The sequence below is a fragment of the Lonchura striata genome, chromosome 3, assembly GCF_050655825.1.
Source record: "Lonchura striata isolate lonStrDom1 chromosome 3, ASM5065582v1, whole genome shotgun sequence".
Taxonomy (NCBI): domain Eukaryota; kingdom Metazoa; phylum Chordata; class Aves; order Passeriformes; family Estrildidae; genus Lonchura; species Lonchura striata.
The window spans coordinates 1,193,731-1,213,469 of NC_140705.1; the positions used below are offsets into that span (position 1 = coordinate 1,193,731).

The window sequence follows — 19,739 nt, forward strand, 5'->3', positions numbered from 1 at the left end:
GTGGCACTGCCGGCTCTGGAGAAGGTGGCACTGGGGCCGTGCTCTGGAGAAGGTGGCACCGGCTGGCTCTGGAGAAGGTGGCACCGGCTGGCTCTGGAGAAGGTGGCACTGCCGGCTCTGGAGAAGGTGGCACTGGGGCCGTGCTCTGGAGAAGGTGGCACCGGCTGGCTCTGGAGAAGGTGGCACGGCCGGCTCTGGAGAAGGTGGCACCGGAGCCGGCTCTGGAGAAGGTGGCACCGGCCGGCTCTGGAGAAGGTGGCACCGGGGCTGTGCTCTGGAGAAGGTGGCACCGGGCCGGCTCTGGAGAAGGTGGCACCAGGGCCGTGCTCTGGAGAAGGTGGCACCAGGGCCGTGCTCTGGAGAAGGTGGCACTGGCCGGCTCTGGAGAAGGTGGCACCGGGGCCATGCTCTGGAGAAGGTGGCACTGGCCGGCTCTGGAGAAGGTGGCACCGGGGCCATGCTCTGGAGAAGGTGGCACTGGCCGGCTCTGGAGAAGGTGGCACGGGCCGTGCTCTGGAGAAGGTGGCACCGGGACCGTGCTCTGGAGAAGGTGGCACTGGCCGGCTCTGGAGAAGGTGGCACAGGCCGTGCTCTGGAGAAGGTGGCACGGCTGGCTCTGGAGAAGGTGGCACCGGGCCGGCTCTGGAGAAGGTGGCACCGGGGCCGTGCTCTGGAGAAGGTGGCACCGGGCCGGCTCTGGAGAAGGTGGCACTGGCCAGCTCTGGAGAAGGTGGCACGGCCGGCTCTGGAGAAGGTGGCACCGGGCCGGCTCTGGAGAAGGTGGCACTGGCCAGCTCTGGAGAAGGTGGCACGGCCGGCTCTGGAGAAGGTGGCACGGCCGGCTCTGGAGAAGGTGGCACGGCCGGCTCTGCCCAGGGAGCTGTGGGGGTTTCTGCTGCGCCGCTGCCGCAGCCCCCGGGCACAGCGAGGGCCCAGCCCTCAGGAGAGCTGCTGAGGGGCTGCTCCAGCCCCATCCCCTGCAGGCTTTGCTAATAAACGAGTTGCTTTGGACTGCTCTGCGTCTGCGTGGTGTCCAGGGCAGCCACCGCTGGGGCTGACGGGCTCCGGGTGCTGCAGACGGGCAGGGCACGGGGGGCACTGGGCAGGGGGCGAGGATCGCAAAAATGCGGCGAGCCCCGACTCGGGGGAGAAGTGATGGTGTCTGCTCCAGATCAGAAGGCTGAAGGACAGCTTTACTAAAACTATACCATATTGCATTAATACACTATTTAAAGAGATACTTTCCTATTCTACATACTCACTTCTTACTTACCTAAGTAACTCAAACTCGTGACTCTGTGCTGAGAGCCCCAGCCACAGCTGGATCCATTGGCCACTGACCCCAAACAACTTCCCCAGAATCCAATCCAGCTGCTGAGAGCCCCAGCCACAGCTGGATCCATTGGCCACTGACCCCAAACAACTTCACCAGAATCCAATCCAGCTGCTGAGAGCCACAGCTGGATCCATTGGTCACTGACCCCAAACAACTTCCCCAGAATCCAATCCAGCTGCTGAGAGCCACAGCTGGATCCATTGGCCACTGACCCCAAACAACTTCCCCAGAATCCAATCCAGCTGCTGAGAGCCACAGCTGGATCCATTGGTCACTGACCCCAAACAACTTCACCAGAATCCAATCCAGCTGCTGAGAGCCACAGCTGGATCCATTGGCCACTGACCCCAAACAACTTCCCCAGAATCCAATCCAGCTGCTGAGAGCCACAGCTGGATCCATTGGCCACTGACCCCAAACAACTTCCCCAGAATCCAATCCAGCTGCTGAGAGCCACAGCTGGATCCATTGGTCACTGACCCCAAAGAGCTTCCCCAGAATCCAATCCAGCTGCTGAGAGCCCGAGCACCTGGGCTGGAGGAGATCTGGGACAGCTTTGGGGACACCTGGGCTGGAGGAGATCTGGGACAGCTTTGGGGACAGCTGGGCTGGAGGAGATCTGGGACAGCTTTGGGGACAGCTGGGCTGGAGGAGATCTGGGACAGCTTTGGGGACACCTGGGCTGGAGGAGATCTGGGACAGCTTTGGGGACACCTGGGCTGGAGGAGATCTGGGACAGCTCCTGCAGCCAGAGGTTGGAGGTGTCCCTGGCCATGGTGTCACCTCCTGGGCTCTGGGAAGGTCCCAGTGCCGCTACTGGAGTGACTGGGGGGGTCCTCAGGTTTGGGCTGGGGGGTCAGGAGGGTGCAGACCCCTCACCTGTCCCAGATCCTTCCCCAGTAAATTAAGCAATTAAATTTCAGCTTGTAGAATCGTGCGTTAAATTTTAACTTTTTAATTAAGAAACCTCCGCCGTGGTAGAAAGGGCGTAGGGAAATGCAAATTTCTGAAGCTTCTCGCAATAAAGAACAACACCAGGAGACACCAAGGGGGGCAAGAAACTGAGATAAAGGAGCTCCTCTACCTCCAAGCTTTTAAAAATTCGAAAACCAAGTGATGGCGTTTTCCACAGGTGTCTCGTTGCTGTTATCTCTGTGCAAAGAGTTTCTTGATTATCTCACCCCTTTCTTGAGCTTGTTAAAAAAATATCCCACATCTCACAGTTTCCATTATAACATTATGTTGTAATCTAAAACCACATACACTGCTTCAAAAGGATTCATACACTATTACAGAATAATCCTCCATAATACATATAGCATTCAATTTAATATTTGTGAAGAACCAATCATAAAATACACATTTTTCACGTGTGTATATAAATAAATAATATATATATATAATAAAGATAATATATATAATATATATTTTTTTATATATATAATATATAATAAATATAATATATATAATATATATATTATATATATATAAAATATAAATAAAATTTCACATGTGTTATGTTGGAGAGCTATTTTGTAGTACTGTACAAAGTTGACAAAAGCCATAAAAATTCTGAATTTGCAAATAATTTATGCATCATGCATGAAATATATGAATATGCAACAGGCTGTTGCTTTTAAGGGTTATTCCTTTATTCTCAAGGCGTGGTTTTGGCAGCTCAGTGTCCAAAAATATCCGGATGTCCGTAATTCTTTGCTTTTTATTGTCTTGTAATTGTCCTAATCCTCATTGTCCAAATTTTTATTACTCTATTTTTATTACTATTTTTAATAACCATTTTATTGCTAATAAACTTTTAAGATTTAAAGAAAACACCCCCAAGTGATTGGCATTTTTCACACGCACACCGTTCAATTTAATATTTGCCGTGAGCCAATCATTTGTTTCAAAGTGCCAACCGCTCGGTTTTTAAAATGTTAAAAGTTTCATAATGACAAAATGGTCAGAAAAATAGCAATACAATTTAGAGTAATAAAAATTTAGAGTGAGGACAATTACAAGACAATACAAATCAAAGAATTACGGACGCCTGGACGCTCTCAGGAACTTAAGCCATGAAAAATATGTTTTGTGAGCAAAGGAATAATTATTTTGCATATTCATACATATTTCACGGTTATGCATAAATTCCATTTAAAACAAAAACCTCTGTCTATATTTCTGCTTCTTTTAATCCCCGCGGTGTCTTCGAGTCTGAGCAAGGCCCGAAGAAATAATTTCTGGTAAGAGAAGCATCAATTCCTCTTCTTTTATTCTTTAAATAGAAATATTTAGGATTTAGGGGCTCTGTGTTATCTTGCAGTGAGTGTCTCATTCCTTAAAAAAAACAAACCCACATACACGGTTTCGATTTTCACTAGTAAAGTTTCTATTTTAACTATTAAAGCTTCATTTTAACTATTAAAATTTCGATTTTCACTATTAAAGTTTCGATTTTCACTATTAAAGTTTCTATTTTAACTATTAAAGTTTCGATTTTCACTATTAAAATTTCGATTTTCACTATTAAAGTTTTATTTTAACTATTAAAGCTTCATTTTAACCACAAAACCACATTTACCGTGCTATTAAAATGTTAATGCGGCACCGCTAATCAATATAACAAAATACATATAGTATTCAATTTAATATTTGCCAAAAGCCAATCATAAAATATGCATTTTTCACACCTTTAACATGCATTTTTTCACACGTTTAACATGCAATTTTCACACGTTTAACATGCATTTTCACACCTTTAACATGCATTTTTCCACATGTTTAACATGCATTTTTCCACACGTTTAACATGCATTTTTCACACGTTTAACACGCATTTTTCACACCTTTAACACGCATTTTTCACACCTTTAACACGCATTTTTCACATGTTTAACACACATTTTTCACACGGGGAATCCTCCACGCTGACCCGGGGCAGTTCTTACATGTGGGTTTTTTTGGATCTTTATTCCCTGCTTTTTCCGGGATCTTTTTCCCTGCTTTTTCCGGGATCTTTTTCCCTGCTTTTTTGCGGATCTTTTCCCCTGCTTTTTTTGGGATCTTTCCCCCGCTTTTTCAGGATCTCTTCCCCCACTTTTTTGGGGATCTTTTCCTCCATTTTTTCTGGGATCTTTCCCCCACTTTTTTCAGGATCTTTTTTCCCTGTTTTTTTCCAGGATATTTTTTCCCCCACTTTTCCCGGGATCTCTTTCCCAGCTTTTTCTGGGATCTTTTTCTATTCTTTTTTTTGGGATTTTTTTCCCCTGCTTTTTCCAGGATCTTTTTCCATGCTTTTTTTCTGGGATCTTTTTTCCATTCTTTTTTCAGGATCTTTTTCCCTGCTTTTTTTGGGATCTTTTTCCCTGCTTTTGGGGGATCTTTTTCCCTGCTTTTTCCGGGATCTCTTCCCCCATTTTTTCTGGGATCTTTTCCCCTGCTTTTTCCGGGATCCTTTCCCCCCAGCTTTTTTCAGGATAGTTTTTCAGGATCTTTTTTTTTCCCGGGAACTTTTCCCCCGCTTTTCCTGGCTCTTTTTTGCCAAGATATTTTTCCCTGGATCTCTTTCCCCGCGATCTATTCCCGATCTTTTTTCCTGGGATATTTTTCCCCATTTTCCCCGCGATCTTTTCCCACTTTTCCCCAGGATCTTTCTCCTGGATCTTTTTTCCTGGGATCTTTTTCCGCTTTTTCCCGGGATCTTTTCCAGCTTTATCCCGGGATCTTTTCCCCGCTTTTCCCAGATCTTTTTCCTGGGATCTTTCCCCCGCTTTTCCCCGCGATCTTCTCCCGTTGTTCCCGTGATCTTTTCCCATTTTTCCTGGGATCTTCCCACGTTTTTCCCGCGATCTTTCCCCGTTTTTTCCATGATCTTTTCCCGTTTTTCCTGCGATCTTTTCCCGTTTTTCCCGCGATCTTTCCCCGTTTTTCCCGGGATCTTTTCCCATTTTTCCTGGGATATTTCCCTGCGATCTTTCCCCATTTTTCCCCACGATCTTTTCCCGTTTTCCCCGGATCTTTTTCCCAGGATCTTTCCCCATTTTTCCCGCGATCTTTCCCCGTTTTCCCGCGATCTTTCCCTGTTTTTCCCGCGATCATTCCCCGTTTTCCCGCGATCTTTTCCCGTTTTTCCCGCGATCTTTCCCCGTTTTCCCGCGATCTTTCCCCGTTTTCCCGCGATCTTTTCCCGTTTTTCCCGCGATCATTCCCCGTTTTCCCGTGATCATTCCTTGTTTTCCCGCGATCATTCCCCGTTTTTCCCGTGATCATTCCCCGTTTTTCCCACTATCTTCTCCCGTTTTTCCCGCGATCATTCCCCGTTTCCCGGCGATCATTCCCTGTTGTTCCCGCGATCATTCCCCATTTCCCCCGCGATCATTCCCCGTTTTCCCGCAATCTTTCCCCGTTTTTCCCGTGATCATTCCCCATTTTTCCCACTATCTTCTCCCGTTTTTCCCACGATCATTCCCCGTTTCCCCCGCGATCATTCCCCATTTTTCCCGCCATCATTCCCCGTTTTCCCGCCATCATTCCCCGTTGTTCCCGCGATCATTCCCCGTTTCCCCCGCCATCATTCCCCATTTTTCCCACCATCATTCCCGTTTTCCCGCGATCATTCCCCGTTTCCCCGCAATCTTTCCCCGTTTTTCCCGTGATCATTCCCCATTTTTCCCACTATCTTCTCCCGTTTTTCCAGCGACCTTTCCCCGTTTTTCCCGCGATCTTTCCCCGTTTTCCCGCCATCATTCCCCGTTTTCCCGCGATCATTCCCCGTTTTTCCCACTATCTTCTCCCGTTTTCCCGCGATCATTCCCCGTTTTTCCCACTATCTTCTCCCGTTTTCCCGCGATCATTCCCCGTTTCCCCGCGATCATTCCCCGTTGTTCCCGCCATCATTCCCCGTTTCTCCCGCCATCTTTCCCCATTTTCCCGCGATCATTCCCCGTTGTTCCCGCGATCATTCCCCGTTTTCCCCACGATCATTCCCCGTTTTCCCGCCATCATTCCCCGTTTTCCCGCCATCATTCCCCGTTTTCCCGCCATCTTTCCCCGTTTTCCCGCCATCATTCCCCGTTTTCCCGCCATCTTTTCCCGCTTTTCCCGGGACCTTCCCCCGCTCTTTCCGCCCCTCCCGCGCGGGGTCCTCCCGGCCGCCAGGCGGCGCCGTGCCGGGGGGCGGGGCCGGCGCGGTGACGTCACGGCCACGCCGGGTGGGCCGATGCGGCGGCGCCGGGAGCGGCCCGGGAACAGCGCCGGGAAAACACCGGGAACACACCGGGAACACACCGGGAACACACCGGGAACACAGCGATAGCCCCGGAACGGCGGCAGCGGCAGCGCCGCCATGGAGTACGTGAGCCCCGAGCAGCTGGCCGGCTTCAGCAAGTACAAGGTAGCGGCGCGGGCCGGGCCGTGAGGGGCGGCCGGGCCCGGGGCAGGGCAGGCTCCGGCGGGGCGCTGAGGGGCTGCAGAGAGCCGGGGTGTGGGGGCTGCGGTGAGATCTGGGGATTTGGGGGCTGCAGAGAGATCTGAGGGTTTGGGGGGCTGCAGTGAGATCTGGGGATTTGGGGGCTGCAGAGAGATCTGGGGATTTGGGGGCTGCGGTCAGATCTGGGGATTTGGGGGCTGCAGAGAGATCTGGGGATTTGGGGGCTGCGGTCAGATCTGGGGATTTGGGGGCTGCAGAGAGCCGGGGTGTGGGGGCTGCAGTGAGATCTGGGGATTTGGGGGGCTGCAGTGAGATCTGGGGATTTGGGGGGCTGCAGTGAGATCTGGGGATTTGGGGGGCTGCGGTGAGATCTGGGGATTTGGGGGCTGCAGAGAGATCTGGGGATTTGGGGGCTGCAGTGAGATCTGGGATTTGGGGGCTGCAGTGAGATCTGGGGATTTGGGGGCTGCAGTGAGATCTGGGGATTTGGGGGCTGCAGTGAGATCTGGGATTTGGGGGCTGCAGTGAGATCTGAGGGTTTGGGGGGCTGCAGTCAGATCTGGGGATTTGGGGCTGCAGTCAGATCTGGGGATTTGGGGGCTGCCGTGAGATCTGGGGATTTGGGGAGTGTAGTGAGATCTGGGGATTTGGGGAGTGTAGTGAGATCTGGGGATTTGGGGGCTGCGGTGAGATCTGAGGGTTTAGGGGGCTGCAGAGAGATCTGGGGATTTGGGGGCCGCAGTCAGATCTGGGGATTTGGGGGCTGCAGTGAGATCTGGGATTTGGGGGCTGCGGTGAGATCTGGGGATTTGGGGGCTGCGGTGAGATCTGAGGGTTTAGGGGGCTGCAGTGAGATCTGGGGATTTGGGGGCTGCGGTGGGATCTGAGATTTAAAGGGAGTGAGGGGGAACTGTCCAAGTGTTGGGAGGGTCTTCAGTGAGTGCCGGGATTTGGGGGCTACAGTGGGATCTGGGGATTTGGGCTGCAGTGAGATCTGGGGTTGTGTGGCAGAGGAATTGCAGTGAGTGACAGCTGGGATTTGGGGGGCTGTGGTGAGATCTGGGGATTTGGGGGGCTGTGGGTGCAACGAGGATCACTAAAGGTGGTGAAGGTGGCACAGGGTGTGAGTGAGAGCCGGGATTTGGGGGGTTGCAGTGAAAGCTGAGATTTAAAGGTAGTGAGGGGGAGCTGTCCGAGTGTTGGGAGGGTCTGCACTGAGATCTGGGGTTTTGGGGGCTGCAGAGAGAGCCAGGATTTGGGGGCTGCAGAGAGATCTGGGGATTTGGGGGGCTGCAGTGAGACCCGGGGTTGTGTGCAGAGGAATTGCAGTGAGTGGGAGCTGGATTTGGGGGGCTGTGGGTGCAGCGAGGACCCGTAAAGGTTGTAAAGATGGCACAGGCTGTGAGTGAGAGCGGGATTTGGGGGGCTGTGGGTGCAGCGAGGACCCATAAAGGTTGTAAAGATGGCACAGGGTGTGAGTGGGAGCTGGATTTGGGGGGCTGTGTGTGCAGCGAGGACCCATAAAGGTTGTAAAGATGGCACAGGGTGTGAGTGAGAGCGGGATTTGGGGGGCTGTGGGTGCAGCGAGGACCTGTAAAGGTGGTGAAGGTGGCACAGGGTGTGAGTGAGAGCGGGATTTGGGGGGCTGTGGGTGCAGCGAGGACCTGTAAAGGTGGTGAAGGTGGCACAGGGTGTGAGGGGGGGCTATGGGTGCAGCGAGGACCTGTAAAGGTGGTGAAGGTGGCACAGGGTGTGAGTGGGAGCTGGATTTGGGGGGCTGTGGGTGCAGCGAGGACCTGTAAAGGTGGTGGAGGTGTGTGACATGGGACCTCCCCCTTGCTGGAACGATCAGGGTGTGACCGGGAGCTTCTCCTCCTCCCGGGCCGGGCTCCGGGGAGCCAGTGCCGCCCTGTCCCCCAGGAAGGCACCGCAGAGGGGGCTCTGGGTTTCTGGGAGCAGGGCCAGCCCAGGAGCTGCCCCCGTGGAGCTCAGGATTGCCATGCTCCTGCCCCGTGGCTGCTCCGTGCAGGCACACCCGTGGAACCCACCTTGTTCCCATCTCCTCCAGTGCCAAGCTGTGCCTTGTTCAAAGTGCTGGGAACCTTGAAGGGAGCACTGGGAGTGCCAGCAGGCTCTGCCGTGGCATTTAAATCCCTGGGGCCTGATTTTGGGCCAAATTAGGTGACATCCTTAACATCAGTGAGCACTGGATCCTGTGTTGGTGTGGAGAGGAGGGGGTTTTCCACATTTCTTACTCCTCCCGTGCCAGCTGTGAAGCAGAAAGGCTTCACCTCACCTTCTTTGCTTTGGTCTGGTTCTGGGACCCATCATGTGGGCCCACATTCCAGCCATCCTTCCAGGGTGGCTCGTGAGGTGGGACAATCAGGACAAGTCTGAGGCCCTCAGGGAGCACAGCTCCTCCTGGACCCATCCGTGGGGGCTGGGGTGGCCAAGGCTTGCTCACAGGTGGAGAGAAAAGGACTTGGGGGAGTGCAGGGTGCAGGAGGTTCCCTGTGGAAGGTTGGCTGTGTGGGGGTTCAGCAGGAAAATGCATGTTTAGAAAGGCAGGGAACTGCCCTGGGTTAGTGTGGGTGCTGCAGAAAGGTGATCAAAACACTCACCAGGCCTCCCAAAGGGACTGCCTTGCCTCCTACAAAGACAATCCTTTTGCTCCAAGAGGGATGGACTGTTGGGTGTTGAGCTTGTTTCCTGTCCTGCTGGAGGGATTTTTGGGATTGCTGGTGGGATTCCCTCTCAGCAGCTGTGCAGGGACGAGGGGGTCTCCAACTTCAGCACCCTTCTGGGTCGTGTGGCAGGGACCGGAGCTGCTGCCAGGTTATTTCCTGCAGCCACCTCTGGCAGCAGTGCTGCTGCAGTTGGATCTGGGAGCAGAACCCTGAAAGGTGCCCGGGCTGAGGAGGGATGTCCCACACAGCACAGAAAGCACCAGCCACTCCCTGTCCCCAGCTAGGCACTGGTGGGGTGCTCCTGGCCTGGCTCAGGGGCACAGGGCTGGAGTGTGGAAGCAGGGCTCTCATGGGGCTGTGTCCTGAGGACAGCAGGAGCTTTGCCCCCGAGCCTGGGGCTTTACTGAGTCGCTGGAGACTTTGACAGGAGCGGGTGGGTTCACTTAGTGCTCCAAGGGCACCGTCTGTGCCCCTCTTGTGTCTCTGCCCTGCTGCCTTCCTTGCTTCCTCTGTGCCTCGTTTCCTCGGGGAGTTTGTTCCTGGCTATTTTAGCCTTGGGGAAGTGGCTGATCCAGCACAAACCTCCGTACTGGGTCACGTATTCCAGCCTTGATGTCAGCACTGAGGCTTGGCGTGCTCTGCCCTCTGCAGCTCCCAAAGCTGGGTTACCTGCTCACCCTCACAGATGGGGCTGGGAGGGACCTTAAACCCATCCAGTGCCACCCCTGCCGCGGGCAGGGACACCTTCCAGTGTCCCAGGTTGCTCCAGGCCCTGGTCTGGAACACTTCCAGGGACCCAGGGGCAGCCACAGCTTCCCTGGGCAGCCTGTGCTGGTCCCTGATTGTGCCTCAGCCTTTGAGCTGTGCCTGGCAGAAGCTCTCTGGCCACACACCGTTGATTTGGAGAGGAGCCAGTGGGTTTGGGGGGATGTGGAGGAGGCAACGTGTCCCAGGGATGGAGCTGGTGTCCCTGGAGCTGGCAGAGCAGGAGCAGCTTCATGCAGGATGATCTGTGGCCTTCTGCAGCCCTGGCTGGGTCACTCCAGCCACGGAGTCAGGATCCCGATGGTTCCAGTTTGCAGTGGGCACGTTCCTGCTGGCTGGGGGCGAGGCAGGAGTGTGCTGCTGCTGTCCCAGGCTGGCAGGGGCACGGGGGGAAGGGTCCTCTGGCAGCTCTTGAAGGGACACTGAGCAGCTCCTGAGCCCGAGGAGGCCGTGCAGTGCAAGGTGCAGCGCTGGCAGAGAGGGTGCCATGGTTTAATGGTGCTGGAGAAGATTTCCTGGGGGTGCTGGTGCCAGCAGGTGGATACGAGCCCAGGTGTGCCCAGGTGGGCAGGAGGCCCCTGGGCTGTGCCAGCTCTGGGGGCAGCAGGGCCAGGGCAGGGCCTGGGGCACCTCCAGGGCTGGGGCAGCTCTGGGCCCCTCCTGGCAGGAGAGACCCGGAGGGGCTGGAGCGTGTCCAGGGAAGGGAACGGAGCCCCAGGAGGGGCTGGGGGAGCTGGGAAGGGGCTGGAGAGTTCCTGAGGAGCTGGGAAGGGGCTGGAGAGTTCCTGAGGGAGCTGGGAAGGGGCTAGAGAGTTCCTGAGGAGCTGGGAAGGGAATGGAGAGTTCCTGAGGAGCTGGGAAGGGGCTGGAGAGTTCCTGAGGAGCTGGGAAGGGAATGGAGAGTTCCTGGGGGAGCTGGGAAGGGGCTGGAGAGTTCCTGAGGGAGCTGGGAAGGGGCTGGAGAGTTCCTGAGGGAGCTGGGAAGGGGCTGGAGAGTTCCTGAGGGAGCTGGGAAGGGGCTGGAGAATCCCTGAGGGAGCTGGGAAGGGAATGGAGAGTTCCTGAGGAGCTGGGAAGGGGCTGGAGAGTTCCTGAGGGAGCTGGGAAGGGAATGGAGAGTTCCTGAGGAGCTGGGAAGGGGCTGGAGAGTTCCTGAGGAGCTGGGAAGGGAATGGAGAGTTCCTGAGGAGCTGGGAAGGGGCTGGAGAGTTCCTGAGGAGCTGGGAAGGGGCTCAGCCTGGAGCAAAGGAGGCTCAGGGGGACCTTGTGGCTCTCACAGCTCCTGCCAGGAGGGGACAGCCAGGGGGGATTTGGGATCTGTTCCCAGGGAACAGGGACAGGACAAGGGGAAATGGGCTCAGGCTGGGCCAGGGCAGGCTCAGGGTGGGCAGCAGCAGGAATTTCTGCCTGGAAAGGGAGCTCAGGCCTTGGCACTGCCCAGGGAGGGTCAGAGTGCCCATCCCTGGAGGTGTCCAGGGAATTCCTGGATGTGGCACTCAGAGCTCTGGGCTGGGGACAAGGTGAGAATTGGTCACAGGCTGAACTCAAGGGTCTGGGAGATCTTTTCCAAGCTCGGGGCTCCTGGGATTCTGTGCCTGTCACGCTCCTGCAGCAGGGAATTCTTCGGGTGGACGAAATGTCCCTCTGGAGACAGGCCCAGCTAAAGGGGGACTGGGGAGACCAAAGCCTTGCTCTGCAGTTGATGTGTCCCAGCCCTGCCCCGCAGCTCCTGAGGCTTCCCCGAGGCCGCACAAACACCAGCTGTGCCTGCTCCAGCTCTTGTGACTTGCCAGCCTGGCCCAGGTGACAGCTGGAGGTCTCGATATCCAAACTCCAGAGCTCGTTTTGAGGCCGTGGGGCAGGATTTGTGTGTCCACCTGCCAAGGAAAAGCAGCCCAGGCACCCTGCTCGGGTTGGGTGTTGGGTGTGCTCTGCCAGACCCCAGCGCTCTGTCGCTGTCAGGTGTGGGGTGTCCCCTGCCAAGAAAGGGCCCTGCTATTTCTGAGTGGGAGCTTGCTGTTGGATGCCAGAGGTCAAGTTCTTAACAGCTGGCTGCTGATGGCCTTGTGGCCAGCTTCTGGGCAGCCTCCTTCTGTGAATGTATGGGAGAGGGGGGAAAAAAGCCCTGGGGAGTGTCTCAGAGGTGTGTGCTCTGCTTCCTCTGCTGGAGAGGGACTTTGGACATGGGTCAGGAGGGGCAGGAGCCAGGGAATGGCTCCCAGTGCCAGAGGGCAGGGCTGGCTGGGAGATTGGGAATTGGGAATTGTGCCCTGGCAGGAGCCAGGGAATGGCTCCCAGTGCCAGAGGGCAGGGCTGGGTGGGAGATTGGGAATTGGGAATTGTTCCCTGGCAGGAGCCAGGGAATGGCTCCCACTGCCAAAGGGCAGGGCTGGGTGGGACATTGGGAATTGGGAATTGTTCCCTGGCAGGACCCAGGGAATGGCTCCCAGTGCCAGAGGGCAGGGCTGGCTGGGAGATTGGGAATTGGGAATTGTTCCCTGACAGGACCCAGGGAATGGCTCCCAGTGCCAGAGGGCAGGGCTGGGTGGGAGATTGGGAATTGGGAATTGTTCCCTGGCAGGAGCCAGGGAATGGCTCCCAGTGCCAGAGGGCAGGGCTGGGTGGGAGATTGGGAATTGGGAATTGTTCCCTGGCAGGGTGGGCAGGCCCTGGCACAGGGTGCCCACCCTGGATCCCTGGCAGTGCCCAAGGCCAGGTTGGACACTGGGATACCCTGGGACAGTGGGAGCTGTCCCTGCCATGGCAGGGGTGGCACTGGGCGGGTGCTGAGGTCTCTTCCCAACCAAACCATTCTGGGATTTGATGATTCTGAGGGCACAGCTCTGCAGCTTCCCGTGTCCCTGGCAGTTTCAGCCAGCTCTGGTGGTTTGTACCCTGCCTTTCCGTATTCCAGGCACACTCCCTGCCTTCTCTGTAGCCTCTTCTCTCCCAGCCTTGTCTGAGCTGCTTGTGATTCCGTGTTGCCCAGCTCTTCCCCAAGGGATCCTCTCCTCTGCAGGTGTCTCTGGTGTGATGGAGCCCCTGTGACGATTCCTGGGGCCGGGATCCCTGTGTGGCTCTTGGATCCAGGTCCCCTGGGAGCAGGGGAGGTGCTGGGGTGACAAGCATTGTGCAAGAGGCTCTGGCTGCACGTGGGTGTCTGCTCCCCTGGTTTCCTCCCCACAAGGCTTTGTCATGATGCCACGTGGCATTCCTGGGATCTTATCCTCAGGGATCTTGGTCTGGGGGCAAATTCCAGCAGAGGAGGAGGTGGGAATGCCACTCCTTACCTGAGGCACCTGGAGGAGTGGAGGGAAGGTGATGACACATGTCATGTTTGAGTCCAAAGGTGGACCACGCTGGTGGTTCGCCCCAGAAGCTTCTGGAACCAGCGTGGGTTCAGCAAGAGGAAGCTCAAATGAAGCTTGGGAAGGACATTTTATAGCAAAGCTGCTGATCCAAAAACCCTCAAACCCTTCCATTCAGTGTCTGAGCTGGAGCTGGTGGTGGCCTTAAGGGACCTAAAGGTGCCCTTTGAAATGCTGTTTATTACAGCTGACACTCTAAGGAGGGAAGTGTGGATGCTACATCCATTTGGATGGTGGGAATCCCGGGTGGGGGAGCAGCAAATGGGCCTCTGATCCATGGGATTGGCAGGCCCCATCTGTGGAAATCCTTCCCACATTTGATTATTCGAGTTCTTAAAGGGTTTTCTTACAGGAAAACAACTCCATTCCTCATTTCCAGTGTTAGATGGAAAGGATGTTCAGAGGAGAGCTGGGAGACCTGGGGCACTGAATGCACCCAAGGGTCAGGCTTCAGGAGTTGCAATTTATTGTGGAAAGCGTTTTCCTTCTGGATGCTCTCTTCCCTTTCCTGCACCCTTCTTGCAGGTGGGAACCCAGCTGCTGGTCCCACCTGTGCCCTGAAGAAGGGGGTGCTCTGCCCCTCAACCCAAATTCCTCCAGGCTCGGCGTGCCGCGGGGCTGCAGATGCTGTGCCGTGGGGAGCAGATGGCTGGAAGCTGTTCCTGGCAGGATTCTCCAGGCTGCTCTGCAGACAGGAGCCCTGAAGAGATCTCTGCAGGCTGTTCAGAAGCACCGACGGCAGCTCAGACCGATGGAGCAGCAGCACTGGGAGCAAGGGAAGCAGGAAGGGAAGTGTTTTGGTGCTGGGCTGTGGCTGTGGGGCTCAAGGCCACCCCCACAGCCTGCCAGCTCCACTTCTCCTTAGCAGGAGGGTGAGAAGGACGGGAAGCCTTTGAGCCCAGCTCCGGAATCACTTAACTCCTTCCCCAAGGGCTCTTTTAATTACTCTGAGACAGCCGGGTTTTTGTGCCTGCCTTTAAACACATGCATCTCTCCGAGGTGCTGCCTGGCACCTGCTGAGCACCTCCTAGACTGTAATTTCCAAGTTAGAGGTGGTTTTCCTCTTCCTTCTCCTTTTCTGTGATTAAATTCAGGGCCCTGAAGCACTGCCCAGCTTAGCACATCCCTTGCAGCTCTGGTGGTCTGCAAAGGCCACCCCCACAGCCTGCCAGCTCCACTTCTCCTTAGCAGGAGGGTGAGAAGGACGGGAAGCCTTTGAGCCCAGCTCTGGAATCACTTAACTCCTTCCCCAAGGGCTCTTTTAATTACTCTGAGACAGCCAGGTTCCCCGAGGTGCTGCCTAGCACCTGCTGAGCACCTCCTAGACTGTAATTTCCAAGTTGGAGGTGGTTTTCCTCTTCCTTCTCCTTTTCTGTGATTAAATTCAGGGCCCTGAAGCACTGTCTGCAAAGTGCCGTGGCTGGAGGAGGCAGCAGCAGTGCTCATGGATTAGCTGGGAGCGACTCAGCTCCCGAGCCTTGGCTGAGCTTTCCCCCTGTGCTAAGGGATGAGATGAGGGGAAGGGATTTGTGCTGCTTTCCAGAGACACTTCTGACGTGCTGCAGGGTTTTGGTGAGTGATGAGCTGCTGCCACTCCCAGGACTTGCTCTGGCTGTGTTTACATCTCTTCAATCAGAGCAGCCCTGAAACTGCTGCTGAGCTGCTGCTGGTTTCTGAGCAGTGGCCTGTGTTCTTCAGGGTGTCAAAGGTGCTGAGCCACGTTTTGGGGGATTCCCAAACTCGCTTGTTTTAGCCACAGAGTGCTGGTGATGAAGCTCTTTGTGGTCAGGACCTACTGCACCTTCAGTCCCCAGTGGGTCCTGCAGGGTTTCCAGGAGGAACTTCAAACCTTTGTGGGTTTTTGTATGAGACAATGACTCACCCAGGCACAGGCAGCTTGTGGCTGTATTGGCTGCCACACCTCCCCTGGACACTTCCAGGGGTGGAACAGCCACAGCTTCTCTGGGCACCCTGTGCCAGGGCTGCCCACCCTGCCAGGAACAATTCCCAATTCCCAATCTCCCAGCCAGCCCTGCCCTCTGGCACTGGGAGCCATTCCCTGGCTCCTGTCCCTCCATCCTTGTCCCCAGTCCCTCTGCAGCTCTCCTGGAGCCCCTCCAGGCCCTGCCAGGGGCTCTGAGCTCTGCCTGGATCCTTCTCCTCTCCAGGGGAGCCCCCCCAGCTCTCCCTGGATCCTTCTCCTCTCCAGGTGAGCCCCCCCAGCTCTCCCTGGATCCTTCTCCTCTCCAGGTGAGCCCCCCCAGCTCTCCCTGGATCCTTCTCCTCTCCAGGTGAGCCCCCCCAGCTCTCCCTGGATCCTTCTCCTCTCCAGGTGAGCCCCCCCAGCTCTGCCTGGATCCTTCTCCTCTCCAGGTGAGCCCCCCCAGCTCTCCCAGCCTGGCTCCAGCCCTGCAGCAGCTCTGGGGGCTCCTCTGGGCTCTCTGCAGCAGCTCCAGGTCCTTGTGCTGCTGGAATCCCCAGGGCTGGGGCAGCTCTGCAGGTGAGCTCACCTGGGCACAGGGGCAGAATCCCCCCTGTCCTGGTGCCACACTGGGGGTTCAGCCCAGGGCTGGGGGCTTCCAGGGCTGTCAGCACACACGGCCAGGGCACGTCCATCTTCCTGGGTTCCTGTCCCACAGCAGGAGCCCTCTGGGCTCTTCCTTGCAGTGCAGCTGAAGGACACAACCCCTGCTCTGTGCCCACCTCCTGCTGCACACATCCTTCTGCCTGGAGCAGGAGGTTGCTGTTCCCAGCTGCTGCCTGGGGACATCTGCTGAAAGCAGGTGCCTTTCTCGTGGATGTGAGCACATCCTTGAGGAAGCTGCATTGGCAGTCCCAGCTGTCAGTGTGGGCACAGAGGTGCCATGATGAGCGTGATGTGGAGAGGAAGGAGCAGCTGAAGTGGTGCTGACAAGTGCTGGTGCCTCTGGCTGTTCCAAAAGTGGCTTTTCCAACACTCTCTGCTTGGCATGCAAAGCAGAGCTGGGTCCCAGCTCGTGCCTTGAGCGTTGCAAGGTGTGCAGAGCCATCACTTAAACACTTGTCAGCCCATCTTGGGCTTCTTTAATTGCACTGAAAGTTTGCTGCAATGTTTACTGCTGAGTCTTGGCTGCAGGGAGTTGAGGAAAGTTGCTCATTGCTAATGAACAGCAAGTCTTTGGCTGTCCAGAGGGTTTGGAAGAGAACTGGGAGTGCTTTGTGGAAATTGAAGTGTCGCTTCCCGTGGAGTTACAAGGGGTTGTGTCAGTGACCTGAGGCTCTCTGCCTCACATCTTGCACAAAGCTGCGTGTCTGGTGAGGGTTTTTTCCTGTTAATTGTGAATTTCTTCTATGTGGATAGGCAGGATGAGAGAGAGGCAGAAATGTGCTTTGGAAAAAAAGGTTAAAACCTTTGAAAAACGTTGAAACATGGGGGTAGCATTGCCCCTTCTTCCCTGCAGTGCCTTGCTTTACCTGGAATCATCTCCTGGTGTGTCTGGGCTTGTGGCTTGTTGAATAGAAAAGTTCAACTTGGTTTCCTTTCCTAGAAAAGAAATTCTCTTTTCTTCCACTGACTTATGCATTATCCCAGATTGGTTTGGTTGGGAAATAACTTAAAAATCATTTAATTCCAACCCCCTGCTAGGGGCAGGGACACCTTCCACTATGCCAGGGTGCTCCAAGCCTGGCCTTAGGCACTGCCAGGGCTCCAGGGGCAGCCCCAGCTGCTCTGCCCACCCTTAAAGGGAATAATTCTTCCCTCCTTCAGCTTAAGGCCATTCCCCCTGTCCTGCTCTCGTGGTTGGTGGGTTGGGATCAAATCCAGTTCTCCGGAGGGGCTGAGAACTGGATTCTGCCCCTGGTTCTGTGCCCGTGTTTGATCCCCCTGGAGGCTCATGGCCTCTGTGAGGAGCATCCCAGCCTGGGGGTGCCAGAGCAGCTCGCTGAGCCCGCAGGAAGCAGATTTTGGGATATGCCCTTGGGGAGGGCACAGGGGTGTGGAAGTCTGGGGGTGGTGAGAGACTGCTGCCTTCTCTGCTGTCACTGCCTTGCTCTCCTGGTCCCTCCTGCTCTCCTTGGGCACACAGAGCTGGTCTGATCCCCCCCCCCAAATATGTCCCCTCTGGTTTTTGAAGCCCAAACCAGCTCTGGCAACATAGGGAATTCTGGCTGTCCCAGCGTTGTTGTAACAGGTTTCCTGTTCCTGCATTTTTGGCTCTGCCTTTTCTCCTCCCTCCCCTGAATCACTTCTCTGATCCCACCACCACTCCAGAGGTTCACTGGTGACTGATCCTCTCCCACCTGCATCCCTGAAGCCTCCTGAGCTCACCATCTGTGCAGCCCTGATCACCTCACACTGCAGCAGAAGCGCTGCTGACCCAAATTCACGGATATTTGATGCTCCCAGACGGAGGGAGCTGCTGCCACAGCCTGCCAGCAGCACCAAGTGTTGATGTATCCGTGGGGAAATGGCTTCTCCTGGGGCCAGCACAACAGTGGGATGGGCTCAGGGCTGATTCCAGTGCCAGGAGAGAGCCAGAACTGCTGAGTGTCCCACCTGGGGCCAGCACAACAGTGGGATGGGGTCAGGGCTGATTCCAGTGCCAGGAGAGAGCCACAACCTGCTGAGTGATGGGCTCAGGGCTGATTCCAGTGCCAGGACAGAGCCACAGCTGCAGAGTGTCCCACCTGGGGCCAGCACAACCGTGGGATGGGCTCAGGGCTGATTCCAGTGCCAGGACAGAACCACAACTTGCTGAGTGATGGGCCCAGGACTGATTCCAGTGCTGAGTGATGGGGTCAGGACTGATTCAAGTGCTGAGTGATGGGGTCAGGACTGATTCCAGTGCTGAGTGATGGGGTCAGGACTGATTCCAGTGCCAGGACAGAACCACAACTTGCTGAGTGATGGGCCCAGGACTGATTCCAGTGCTGAGTGATGGGCTCAGGGCTGATTCCAGTGCCAGGACAGAGCCAGAACTGCTGAGTGTCCCACCTGGGGCCAGCACAACAGTGGGATGGGGTCAGGACTGATTCCAGTACCAGGACAGAACCACAACCTGCTGAGTGATGGGCTCAGGACTGATTCCAGTGCCAGGAGAGAGCCACAACCTGCTGAGTGATGGGCTCAGGACTGATTCCAGTGCTGAGTGATGGGGTCAGGGCTGATTCCAGTGCCAGGACAGAACCACAACCTCCTGAGTGATGGGCTCAGGACTGATTCCAGTGCCAGGACAGAGCCAGAACTGCAGAGTGTCCCACCTGGGGCCAGCACAACAGTGGGATGGGCTCAGGGCTGATTCCAGTGCCAGGACAGAGCCACAGCTGCCGAGTGTCCCACCTGGGGCTGCTGTGCTGGAGGGAGGCACTGCACCGAATTCTACCCTGACAGGGTGCCCAGAGCAGCTGTGGCTGCCCCTGGATCCCTGGAAATGTCCAAGGCCAGGCTGGACAGGGCTTGGAGCACCCTGGGACAGTGGGAGGTGTCCCTGCCGTGGCAGGGGTGAGACTGGGTGAGCTTTAAGGTCCTTTCAATCCAAAGCAATCTGGGATTCTGTGAATCCCCCAGCTGGTGTCTGAGAAGCAAGGCTGTGAATGTCAGAGTGTGTTGGCAGGGCAGGAATGTGGTTTTCCCAAGGAATTGGCACATGCTGTGGGGCTGGGGGAGCAGGAGGGAGGCTTCTGCTGAGTGTAGCAGTTCCTCATTGTGGAATGGGGCTCTGGCCTTGCTGGGGCCCTGCAGGTGTTCACTCCTGGGCTCCTGCCAGGAGAGCCCTGGAGGGGCTGGAGCGTGTCCAGGGAAGGGAACGGAGCCCCAGGAGGGGCTGGGGGAGCTGGGAAGGGGCTGGAGAGTTCCTGAGGAGCTGGGAAGGGAATGGAGAGTTCCTGAGGGAGCTGGGAAGGGGCTGGAGAGTTCCTGAGGGAGCTGGGAAGGGGCTGGAGAGTTCCTGAGGAGCTGGGAAGGGAATGGAGAGTTCCTGAGGGAGCTGGGAAGGGAATGGAGAGTTCCTGAGGGAGCTGGGAAGGGGCTGGAGAGTTCCTGAGGGAGCTGGGAAGGGAATGGAGAGTTCCTGAGGGAGCTGGGAAGGGAATGGAGAGTTCCTGAGGAGCTGGGAAGGGGCTGGAGAGTTCCTGGGGGAGCTGGGAAGGGAATGGAGAGTTCCTGGGGGAGCTGG

The 19,739-nt window shown here is 55.8% G+C and overlaps 1 protein-coding gene across 2 annotated transcripts in view; it reads left to right on the top strand.

The window, feature by feature from the left end:
• The first annotated feature begins 6,556 nt into the window (after window positions 1-6,556).
• The window catches only part of SELENOI (selenoprotein I), a 42,196-nt gene continuing 29,013 nt past the window's right edge, over window positions 6,557-19,739 (top strand). For both annotated transcript variants that reach the window (XM_085574254.1, XM_077782492.2), the window contains exon 1: window positions 6,557-6,728. In XM_085574254.1, the coding sequence (XP_085430380.1) occupies window positions 6,681-6,728 (48 nt within the window). In that variant the 5' untranslated portion in view covers window positions 6,557-6,680. The remainder of the gene's footprint in view (window positions 6,729-19,739) is intronic.